The 12,943-nt window shown below is 40.4% G+C and overlaps 1 protein-coding gene across 2 annotated transcripts; it reads left to right on the forward strand.

Annotated features, from left to right (window-relative positions):
- Positions 1 to 5,525: 5,525 nt before the first annotated feature.
- Positions 5,526 to 10,677, forward strand: s100z (S100 calcium binding protein Z). Of its 2 annotated transcripts, XM_076078401.1 has the most exons (5): positions 5,526 to 6,074; positions 6,368 to 6,529; positions 7,001 to 7,168; positions 7,245 to 7,418; positions 9,666 to 10,677. In XM_076078401.1, the coding sequence occupies exons 4-5, from the start codon at positions 7,278 to 7,280 to the stop codon at positions 9,819 to 9,821; spliced, it is 297 nt and encodes a 98-aa protein (XP_075934516.1). In that variant the 5' UTR covers positions 5,526 to 6,074; positions 6,368 to 6,529; positions 7,001 to 7,168; positions 7,245 to 7,277; the 3' UTR covers positions 9,822 to 10,677. The 2 variants fall into 2 exon arrangements, with proteins under 2 accessions (XP_075934516.1, XP_075934599.1); XM_076078484.1 differs by lacking the exons at positions 5,526 to 6,074; positions 6,368 to 6,529 and having other exon boundaries at positions 6,829 to 7,168.
- Positions 10,678 to 12,943: the final 2,266 nt, after the last annotated feature.

Consider the following 12,943-nt stretch of genomic DNA (forward strand, 5'->3'; position numbering starts at 1 on the left):
CACTCACGAGGCTTTCTCCTCCACAAAGGGTATTATTGTGGAGGGTCTAAATGGACGGATAGATCCAATCAGCTTCCTCGGGTAGGTTAAGCTACAACAAATTGTCTGGTGATGTTGTGCCAAATTGCACTGGCGGACTGTCTTTGCCTCTTATGTACGTTCAAGCCCCACCTCTACTCCCCCCCCCCCCCACCACCCACCCCCTTCTTTTTAAAAGAAGGCGCTCTGTAAAGGCCTTTTTTTATTCATGGTCACAAGGACCGCAGCCAGGACTCAGGAGCGGGGCCACAGCAGCTCTCATTTGTGACTCACATCATGGAGAGCGAGCTTCCGCCTCCTTTTGATTTTGACTTTGTGACAAAAAAAACAAACGAAGAGCTGCGAGTTAACATCAGCAGAATGAAACACATGACGTATATTACGTTAAGTTATATATTCACTGCTGCGTGTTAATGATCTGCATGTTGATGTTTCCGTCTTTCTCACCCTCACATCATCAAACACATGCAAATAAACACACACACACATGCACACACACACACACACACACACACACACACACACACACACACACACACACACACACAGCATGAGCCCAAAAGAGTAATTAATCATAGAAAAGCTGTCACATGAGACATGAATTCAAAAGCACTTTCTTTCTGATGGATTGTACTTGGCTCATTGCTCAGTCTGAGTTTGTTTACAGAGACAGGATTCCAATATCAATGATTCAGTACAACACAACTAATACTACAGGGAATCAATACCAAGTCCAGGTACTTGTACTTCACTTGAGTATTTCAATACCTTATACTTCTACTCCACTACATTCACAAACATACTTTAAAGCTTTAGTCACTAGTTACTTTGCAGATTCAGATATTAATACAATATATAAATCAACTAATAAACGATGATATATTGTTAAAGCTTAAGCTACCCAGTACTATATGAAGTACTCCAAATATATATACATCAGATGCAACATGAATGCATCAATAATTATAATCCAGTCATATAATATATTATTCTGCACAATGAGTACTATATATATACATGAAATGTGCCATTGTGTATAATGAGTATTTATACTTTTGGTACTTTGGTATTTTGATGCTGATACTTGTTTTTGTTTTTATAAGTAAGTTTTTTAATGCAGTACTACTTGTAACTGAGTACTTCTACACTGTAGTATTGCTACTTTTACATAAGTAGCAGATCTGATACTTCTTCCACCACTGATCAATACACAATAATGGAACTTCAGGCTAATATTAGTGCAACATGCAACACGTTCTTTTACTTGTGCATTTGTGCAAATTGGCAATTGAAACTGTCCGATTCAGCCACCATCCATCAATCCTCACTCACCTGCCCCAAAATAAAAGATGTCTTCATCAAACAATAATATAAAAGGCTGAAACAAAAATCGAACAAAAACACAATAGGTTTATGACGTTCAATGTCCATTTTTAAGAGAAAACTATTTCCCCGGTATATTGGAGTTTTGACCGTTCGCTTAAGCCCCTCCCTAGAACGGCAACTGTCCAATACAATCCATTCTTAGCAACCTAACCAGGCGCAGGAGGCGTGTCCAGCTTCTACGCGGTGTGTTTGGAAACTGAAAGTCGTATTTTTCGTCTTAACGAAGCCAAAATAACGCAAGAAGAGAGATGTGGGATATGTTTCTAACAGTGTGGAAGACCTTCCTCACCGCTGAGTCCGACAAAGATCAACACAAACTGCTTCCAAGCTCCAAGGTAAGCTGAACACGTCAGCAAACAAAGACGGTTGAATATTGATTATTATTCATTTCCAGTGCATGGATCAAGCCCACGATGTGCGTAATTGCTTTGGCGTGCTTTGAACAGACATTTAATTTCGGGATAATTTAGTTTTATATTAGATAATGAAAGTTATAGCGAGTCATAACTAACATTAAACATTATCTTAAAATAAATAAAACAATAATATATTGACTAAGTTACCCGAACATTGTTGTTCCTGTATGTTTATAGTAATTTCTCTCTACTTCTCCCTCATGTTTCACAACTATTATTCCAGAAATATGCTGTTATCTCCTTTAGAATATCTCTCAGTGATATTGTTGAAAAACGTCATATTGACATGCTGAGTGTGAAGCAACAGTAACAGTACTACATTTAATTATCATAAATAATACTTTATAGTTGCTTTACTTGATCCTAGTTTGTTCCTACCTACGTTTGTCATGGAGAGGAACACACTAATGCGAGCTTGGACATTATTGACACACTTTATAACTTATTACAGGAACAGGACACAGAAGTATTGTGTGTAGTGTTAGCAGTGTGGGGAAACACATTAAAACAGACTTCCTGTCTCTCACAGGACACTGAGCAGATCAGACCTCATCATGTGATCAGCACACCTTCTGATACCACTGATCAGCCAACAGAGGGCAGTAAACATCCAGTCTTCACCAAAGACACAGATGACACGAGAAGAGAAATCCAACTGTCCTCGTGGAGACACCTCAGGTAAAGATTTTAACTAACGTATATCACCAATAAACCACTGTTGATCACTTACACTAAGGCATTCTTTTTTGTAATACAAGTTTTGTATGAATATGCAAATTAGATATTATCTTATCATATACTTGTTAACTGTCATACATTTCCAGAACAGAAATCTGAACATTGGATAAAGCTATGTTCAAAAATATTGTTTCATTTTGTTAAAATATAAGAGTCAGAGGTTTAACAGAAGTTTGTATATCTCTTTGTATCACAGTCCATATATATAAACATACTGCCAACAGCTAAAAAAAAGAGACAAATTCATGTTTTTAGTAATCAAATATTGTATAAATCAGATAATGATGATATATGAACAGACCCCTCTGTAGAAACCTAGATATAAATAATACAGAGAGGAATGAAAGTGTAGAGTTTGGTGTATGTAAGAGCTGCTGAAGTGGAGATTTCTGGATCAGAGTCTGAGAACAAACTCATTTAGAGAAAACGTGTTTGGTCAAATTAAAGAAGACAAAAAAGACCAAAATCTCAAAGCTGACCAGTGAACAATGTTGTCCTGGCGTGTTGAGACGAGGCAGAGCCCAACACTGAGTGCACTGATGATATTATACAGTCACACACTGGAGCAGCCCATTCATTCATTCATATGAAGAGACAAAATGCAAAAGGCCCGTGAGATTCCAGAGGCCTCAGGCTGAGGCTTAATGTCAAGTCACACCCAGAGGAAAGACTGTGAAAGTCACAGAAGTCAAAAATAACTCTTAGTTTGAGGTAGAATATCTGGCCACCGACTCGCTGCCTCGTAAGGTCCTAAAGTATCGACCCTTTGGAGAGATAGAGTACGGCTGTCTGCACACTGTCAAATAGGATCAGAAGAAGTTGCTTCAGTGCCACAACGATCAGCTGTTTGATTGGACGAGGACGATCGCAAACCATTTTTTGGTTCTGTGTCACCACTTGCCAGACAGGTGTTGGCAATATAAAAGAGAAGTGGAACTCTGCACATCACTAAGAAGCACCGCTCGGTGTCTGAGGAGACGATGACGGGGTGTGAGACTCCTGAGGGAGAGCACACATCCATCGACGCTCCAGCTCCAGTGTCCACCTGCTCTCCGCACTTTAATCTTACAAACAGTTACTCTTCATTTTTCGTGCGTTTTCCTACAAAAGTCCAGCAACACGTGTCAATTTCCGCTCGTTACGTGCATACGGTCTTTTCTAAATAAACTTCCTTCTTCACATGAAACAAAAGTTGGGATTAGGCAACAAAACGACCTTGTTTGGTTCAGAAAAATATCGTCCTTTGAGCTAAAATAACTCCAGAAGTGCCGTTACTTAAGCACGCAAATTAAGTGACAAATAAGTCAGCGTTGACGTCTCGTCTCACATGGGGAACCAACAGCGGTCTCCTGGCTGATAGGTCGCTGGATGTTGGACCTATATCCACCTGATCCCACCATGAGTTTGTGGGATATCTACAAATGATCTTCTTCGTGGGTATAGCTACTAACGCTGGATGAGACCTGCATAAAGTCTTTATTTCTGAATTCAGTCAGTGAAGTTCAGACGGTGAGAAATCCTCCGGCGGCTGTTTCCACTGATCCTGACAGGGTGAGGGCCACAGCTCTGGTGACGCCTTAGACTTGTCTGTGACAAAAAAGCTGCACTTTACGTTAACTTCCTCATATTAAGCATTTCAAACCCACTTTATAAACCCTTAATGAATGGTTTATAACACACTATAATGTAGTTGTGAGCGGATATAAGGACACGTTACGTGTTTATTATCATGTGTCTGTGTGTAACATGCATCTCCCCACTATTTCCCCACAAGCACATACTTTATACTTCAGACTGAACTGTTGCATATCAATATTTTACACATTGCGTATATAACTCTACAGCTCTTCCACTTAGAAAACACACACATATGTAAGTATTCTTCCTATGTTCTATTGTAAATACATTAGCTCTAGGGAGGGGTGGTTAGGGTTTAAATAAGATTTTAGCAAAGCTTTTGCTGCAGGATTTCAAAAAGAATTCACATTTGACAAATAAAAAGACTTCACTAACTAGACATCTTTCTGAGGGAGCGTTTTGACGTCTGATTATTGCTGCTTTGCAAGACAATAAGTTTAGATCAACAACTACAATCAGACTTGACTTTGGGGTTTCCATCACCTGCGTTCATGCTCAGCTAACAGAAATAGAGATGGAGATATGAACAGAGATCCATTTCCTTCTCTCTCTGTGTGAAAGCTGCTTAAAGTGACAGCACATGATCACCACTGAAAGAGTGAAAGGAACAGAATCACGTCAGCGCTCATCAACAGGTGCAGCTCTACATCGTTCACCTGATGAGATGGCACCTGTTGGTTATAAATGCCAGCCTCTTCTCTCGCTCTTTCTCTGTCTCTCTCTCTCTTTCTCTGTCTCTCTCTCAGTCTCTGTCTCTCTCTGTCTCTCTCTGTTTCTCTATCTCTCTCTCACCCCCTCTCTCTGTCTCTCTCTGTCTCCGTCTCTTTCTCTCTCTCTCTCTCTGTCTGTTAAACACAATATAAGTATCTTTCACATATAAAATGCAGCATGAACATAATGTAAATGGTAACTGTAAAAATGTAAATACAAAAATTAACAAATGAAATCCAGCTATTGAACATGTGGAAAAATAAAGTAAAGTGTCTTACAAGGCAAAGACAGGAGGCTCCAGCGCGTTCATTCTGAATATTAGATGTTTTTGACGTCTCAATGCTCAGGTTTGAAATTAATGGATGAATGGAAGCCTCATCTCGTATTGTCTTGATGCTGCAGAGGACCTGAGGGGACACGAGGAGACATGAAATGATAAATCATCCGTCATGAAGGTAGGAGGCAAGCTTTTTAGCCCATTAAAGACCGCGAGCAGGGCTTTAAAATGTGAAACCGGAGTTGTGTTTTTGTCTCAGAATATTTAATTTATCTCTAAGAAGTTATTTTTTAAATACTACTGTTAGAGGCTAGACATGTATAACTATAAATGTTATAAACACGTTGGACTAACCTCTGAAATCTAACTAAACTGTTGTTTAACATCTGATAAAACACAATTCTTATAATATTACAGTTTATTTTCTATCTGGTAAATGATGCAGTATAAGCTGTGAGGGTCACTCTTTGCACTGAAATCAAATCCCGTGCTGATATCTCAAATAACCGTTTCAGCGTGTGATGTGTCCGTTTGAGTGGAGGGTTTTCGTGGGTCACCTTCCTGCACAACACTTCACTATTAGCAGCTGTGAGGGGGAAACTGTTTCATCACCTTAATAAATGGAAACTTCTCGGCTCCGTGGCTGCAAGTGGAAGAAAAAGTAGCAGGAGCACCTGACAGCTAACGTCCCTCGGGTGTTGTCTTTGGGGGCTGAGTGTTATCCTCCACTGTCAGTTGTGACACAGTGACGGAGGAGGGACGGTCATGTGTGAGAGCGACCGGCGGACACAAAATGACAAAGGATGAAACCTGCCGCTGCTAAAAATAAACCCCCCGACGATGAGAACGTGACGATTTCCAGTCACAAGGTGAGTCTGTGAGAGCGGTGACCCGCTGGTCTATACGTTTGATTTATTATATTGATGGGAAGTGAAACCAGAGGTTGCTTTGGAAGGAAACATGATAACAAATCAGAAACTCTATGTTGAGTAAAGTACGCACAACTCAAAGTCAGTGGAATAGATGTGGTCTGGCTGGGAAGCCTTGTCTTCTGGAAGTTACCTTAACATATTCATTTGCAGCAATAAACGTGTTTTGGGAGACACACAATATGTTGCAAAATGTTTAGTGACAACATGTTCATTTGGCTTGTGACTGGGAGGTCGTTGGTTCAATCTATTCCAAATGCTGCACATCTGAGCCACCGTCTCCAATTCAGACGAAACCACGACCCAGGACGTGTTGCTGGACCCGCTGGAGGGAAGGGAGGCACGACAGAACCAGGACCAGGACTGAGAGGAGCAGACTGTCAGACCCTGCTGCAGTAAGATGAGAGTTTTTTTAAAGGGACTCTGGTGCTCAGAGACACTACCGCTTTAGTCCACAGGGGGCGCCAGAATCAACGTAAAGTAAAAGTTCCTCGTAGTAACTTTAAATATTGAAAATGTCACAAGTGACTTGTTGCATTAAATGTAATCATTCTAAACCAAAATCACACTCTTTCCCTAACTAGAGTGCTTTTGTTGCTTATGTCATCTCTAGTAAACAGAGAAGGGCAACCCCCCCCCCACACACACACATACACACACACACACACATTAGTGTGGAGCCTGTGGCCAGGTATATTACACATTGCGTCCTTAAACAATTAGACTGTGTTAGTAGTGTTTCATTGTAAGTATATTGCTGGAGTCACTCTCGGGTTGTAGGTGATGCAGACGCATGTGTGAAGGGGTCTGATGAACACCCAGGGGGCTCCAGGGTTACACTGGTACATGTGTTGTTTTCCACTCAGCCTTGATTAACTCCTGGAAAAGAAAGACAGAGTAACCATGGGCGTCTCACCTGTGGAATTAATTATCGGCACAAGATAGAGGAAGGATCACTCCGCTTCCCCTCATTTCCTAATAAACAAGCTGTGCCGCTGCGTCTCTTCGTCACAGTCGTACGGGACTCTAACCAGGTAAGAACACCTCCCCCACAGACGTTCTGCTTCTTACTCTAATAATGTTCTATTAACACCGTGTTTTCATCGTCAGGAAGCTGCAAGTGTTCATCATCCTTCCAGCAGAATGCCGAGCCAGCTCGAGGGTGCGATGGATGCGCTCATCACGGTTTTCTACAACTACTCTGGAAACGATGGAGACAAGCTGAAGCTCAACAAGGGCGAGCTGAAGGAGCTGCTCAACAGTGAGCTCACCGACTTCCTCACGGTACAGTAGACCTTTCATCGTGTATGGTTACGTGGGTAAACGTGTTGTGTATTTAAGGAGAAGTTGCTGCATCATGAAGCAGAGTCGGACCAGTCGGACAGGAAACATGGCCTCCCTGGTGAAGTCTTAGAGCTCAGCTCACTGGAGCGTCTGCAGGGACACTTCCCAGTAGACTTCAGGCCTTGATGTGCTGAAAGTTAACCTGTAAAAGCTTCATTGACTCACAGCTGATCACCACAGTTCAGTTATTAGCTCGTATTGGTGGCTGGAATATTTGTTAATAACTTGATGGAGCATTTTGTTATGTTTTACATAAAACTCTTACTTATTCTAATGAGCACTTTGGTGGCTTTTCTCATTGGATCTATGATGACCAATACTACGGTAATCCACTCATCAAGGGTCCTCGGATGATGCTTTCATGTTCCTGACTCACTTGAAAGTACCTCGTTTCATGTTGTAAAGAGACGAACATGCCGACCTTGTCGGAGGGAATTGTTTTCTCATTGATTGCTATCCTGCTGTCAGAGTGTAAACTGCTGCTGGCTCTCACATCACAGCACTGTGTGAAATAAGGGCTGAGGGGAGAAGGAGAGGGTCATTTAAAGATAAGCCCCGGCCCCTGAGTCCGTGTGATAGCGGCCGATGATTGAGACCGTTAACAAAACGTCCGAGGCCCCAGAGTCAGACCTCTGATGCCTTCACATATATATATATATATATATATATATATATTTATCTTCTTGTCCTCCCTCATGCGGATGGGAAGCCTCAGGTGCTCACGCATCATCATCATCATCATCATCATCAGTGGCCCATATCGCCTCCAAATATAGACGCTCCCATGATGTCATCGCATCCCCTCGAGCTGCAGTCACCTCTGAGAATAGACGCAGCGACGCATTCGCCCTCAGTTTCCTCCGACAGAAAACACCGACACTTGCAGGGCTTGATAGATTACTGTGTCTGTGTATACATAGTGTATATATAGACATATACATTATACATATTTACATTTTTATATAGCTGTAGAGCACGACCAAGTCTGGAGCCCCTTCATTGTTGTTTTTTCTAAAGTTTTTGATTCAGTTTAGCTTTAGTTGGCTCTCAGTTCAGGGCGGGTCGTTTTGTTCATTTGGATCACTTATGAGTTTATTTTAGACTTCTTTATTTATTTTTTATTCAGTTTTATTTAATTTTGAAAAAGTTTCTCTGGAACTATTTGAGAAACTTTATTCTTCAACAGAATTTCAGATGAACACTGAACTGATTCTCCTACTTTTAAAAGCTAAATACACCATGTGTATATATATATATATATATATATATATATATATATATAATATATACAATATATATATATATAAACAACAGCTGTAAGCTGGTGATGAATGGCAGTTTAGTTCAATAAACACAAACTTTGTGACAAATTTATTTTAGCTCAAATATTTAAAAATATTTAGCTCTTAATTTCTGCTCAAATATTTATGTTTATTTAGCTCATACAGTATATAATATGTTATTAAGGACATGTGTATGTATACTATATACTTTATATGCCATTTAACTGTGAAACAGGACTTTGCTGGAGAGGAGAAAGTACGGAAGTCAAATTTCGAAAGTAGAGTTTGTTTTGAGTTCCCGGTGGGGAATTGTTTACTGATAGAAATGCAGGATTGAGTTCAGCAGTTTGTCTTTTCATTTCTCAGAATAAAATGGAGATAAAACTTCAGCAGCGCCGAGGTTCTATTTTCCTAATATAGTCAATCCCATCTGATCCCAGCCTTTAGACTGGATTTTAATTTCAACCTTCGCTAAAAATGTTGTCTTTGATGAGCGTCCCGACGTAAAGATCAGCGCTGCCTCGGAGGTTAGGGGGTGTTAGGGGGTGTAAAAGGAAAGCCATGTCTCGCCTTTCAATCCTGGAGGAAATGAGCAAAAGCCATAAATGTCGTGTGTGATCAGCTGCAGCTCACGGCTCATTGAGCAGCAACATCACTCTGCTCTCCACCGGACACGAGCAGCAGCTTCTGCCCTGAGTCAATACGGAGCTCCAACAACTCATCCTACATGGACACACTGATATTCCATATAAAATGACGTGAATCTAGAAGTGTTGACGGTATTTTGAATGGCTTGAACGGTGTCAATACTATTGGCCAACAAGTCCAAGATATACAGGACAATCGTTAAGATATATTCTTGTTTATTGGTCTAAAATTCTCCTTTTATTTTCCTGTTTTTCAGTCTCAGAAGGATCCGATGCTGGTGGAGAAAATCATGAACGACCTGGACTCGAACAAAGACAACGAGGTGGACTTCAATGAGTTCGTTGTGTTGGTGGCCGCCCTGACTGTCGCCTGCAACGACTTCTTCCAAGAGCAGAAGAAGAAAACCAAGTAGATGTCCGTAGAAAACCGTCTGTGGACCAATCGTTTAATAAATGCCACCATATTAAAGAAACCATACAGTCAATATCCCATCAGTTGAATCATTTGTAATACAATACTGTTAAACAATGACTTTGTGATCTCACAAACTGTTTTTTCAGACCCAAATTAGTAAGTTTTATATTAGAGTAATGCTGTGTTTTATCCCAAACCTGGGTGCATTACAGTAAAAACTCTTCTTCGTCTATACAGTAGATTCTACAGTAGGTTCAGGTCATTACTGATTCATTGAGAGGCTTAACCTTTAAAAACACGCCTTAAATCTCTCGTCATCATGTATTTTTTTGTCCCTCCTCTGATGTAAAAGTCTTTGGCATTTAGTAGGAAACATCAGTCAGTCAGTGTTCCCAGAGGAGCAACACTTTTATTATTTATGTCTGTAACATGTAATGTTTGAGATGTATGTTGTGTGAAAATGTTTCTTTTTTTCTGAGATATTTAGAATTTCTTCAACGTTTTTTTTTATTCTTAAATTCTGGCCCGCCGATATGGTTTTAAACAATAGTTGCCTTTGAGTGTTTGAATATGAGAACTTCTATGGCAAAACAATATTATTGGTGGACCTGCTTACAACAACAAAGACAGCTGAAATGTGACACGTCAACTCGTTTTTTGTTTTTGTTTGTGCAAGCGGACACAAGCTAAAAACAAGAATTTTTAGTGTATTTTTACACTCGCACCTTCTCATGTAAAACCTTAATCTAAAAGTAACTGAACGATAGCTGTCCAGTTAATGTAGCCGAGTGAAAGTTCATTATTTCCCTCTGAAATAGAAATGCTCTAATAAAGTTATACGTGTGAGAGAGAAAGTGTTCTGTCATTCAGCTTCCAACGTCTTCACTTGGCTTTTGTGAAACGACCGCGTGCCATCATGTCTCAATGACACGAGGCAAGTCCCAGTGCGACGGACCACCTGGGTCCAGCAGCCAATCACGCGGACGCGTCTTCGCCTCCAGCAGAAGTGCTGACGTCGTCACCTTGGGGAGGACGCACATGTCGACTCAAGCGGGCTTTTTTTTTTCTGAGGGTTTTCCTCTGTGCTTCTCTAAATACTCGACCAGACGGTTCATTTGCGGCGACATTCTCTCCGCTGTGACGTTGGAGGAAAATTACTGAAACAAAAATACAGTGCGGTGCTTTTATGCGCGCAGATGGTGCTCGCACAAAAAAGAACCCTCGCTATTACAATGCAATTTGTCTGTGATTGGCTGTAATGGAGCAGGATAATCACCCTGCTACCTGCGACGAATGTCTTTAGAAATATGCCTCGAGCCCTGATCTCCCACATGCTGTCCCTTCTACAGTTCCGTCACTCTGTGCGTCACTGTTTGTGTCATAACTCCCCATTAGGACTGACCTGTGTGTGTGTGTGTGTGTAAGCTGAGTGAACATTGAATGTGATATGGTCCTCGTGGATGTGAGCATTTTGCAGAACAAGGGTTAGACAGCTGCAGGCCTTAACGAGGGACGTTAAAGTTGTTTCGAACAGAACTACAACAATATAAAATGAATTAAATTATAAAGACGGACAAGATGAAACATGATGAAAGCTTATAACATGAACACCATGCAAGAAAATCAGAAATAAATACAATCCAATCAGAGGCATACACATGACAGAAAAGGAGCAATTAGGAGGAGAGCTCAGCGCTCGATTTCTTGAAATTAAAGATCGATTTTAATCTTGTTTAAACACGGATGACGAGAGCAGATTTGTGCCACGTAGAAAATAAAGATTCTTAGCTTTAAATAAACTTTACCAGACCAGAGAGGGGTGTTAGTCATAGTAAACACTGTTACCTCTGGTGCACTGTTAGCACCGTTGGCTACGTTGTTGCCAGGTTGAGAGTCGAAGCAATCGAAATGCTCTCAATCTCGTATGCACCTTCAACAAATAAGAATTACATTTCTTAATTATCTTATTTTATTTTGCCTCTCCTGCATTTTATTTATGAACTGTAAAAAAATAAGACGGATGTGTGAAGGTAGAAGATGAATGACACAACAACACAGGAAGAGTCAGGCTTCAGGTCTTCCTCACAGTTTCAGGCGGCAACAAGAAGAAGAAGAAGAAGAAGAAAGGCAACGCCATGAATTGTCATTATGTGTCCGAACACCTTTAGCGCTGCTGATTACGGCTGCAGATGGAGGATGATCCTGTTATGAAGCGATTTTCCACGGATGCTTGCTTTGTCCCGGAAAGCTGTGCGGTCATCCCTCCGGGGTCCTGAAGCTCGTGTTGGCCAACGGACAGCCTGATGTGTCTCCCACACTGGAAAAGAACAACACGCTATGGTGGGCTTTATCTGTGATTCATACCAGACGTATGTTTGCTGCTGCACAGGAAGAGAAATTAGAAAATAAATTGAATTAATGAATTTTATTGAACAATGACTCACAACTTCTTACAAACTATATGATAAGGATTTTTAATGCAGCATTTTAAATGTTTACATTGTTTCATCTGACCTTGTTGTGCACTGTATTTTATAGATGACGGGTTAGTTACACATAACACATGGTAAGTAATGAATAATTGTGTCAGATCTAACCTAATCCATTCCAGAGAACCAGAAAACATAAAGACCCTCACAGAAAAGAAAATACCAAACATATTACAATCCATCCTCAGGACATAAATGCCTGCACAAAATGTAATGGCAATCCATCAAGGACCTAAACTAAAGTTTTCAACCTCGCGATGGCGCTAAAGGAAAAGGAAATCACCGTTAAGATCCATCCTCTGGGGACCATGACTGTCTGTACAAAAACTTTAGCAATCTATTCACTAGTTGACATGAAGCTTCACTTAAAGAAATGATTAGAAATGTATCTGCAAAAATAAAAAAAACACCAATCAGTGAGTAAATATATCAAAGTATATTTGCAAAAGAAGATTCAAATGATTAAATAAATAATATTCCCTTTCAAAACCTAAAAAACAGACCTATTGAGAATAACTTTTATAAAATATAAACGCACAAAGAAGAATAGTCTCATGAGGATAAAAGTGTGATGTTTCATAGGGCACAGCAAAAATATTGATATTTCTGTCTCTCAGAAAGGCCAAATTCA

Source organism: Anarhichas minor, unplaced genomic scaffold, assembly GCF_050575085.1.
Source record: "Anarhichas minor isolate MPS153535 unplaced genomic scaffold, ASM5057508v1 ptg000002l, whole genome shotgun sequence".
NCBI lineage: Eukaryota > Metazoa > Chordata > Actinopteri > Perciformes > Anarhichadidae > Anarhichas > Anarhichas minor.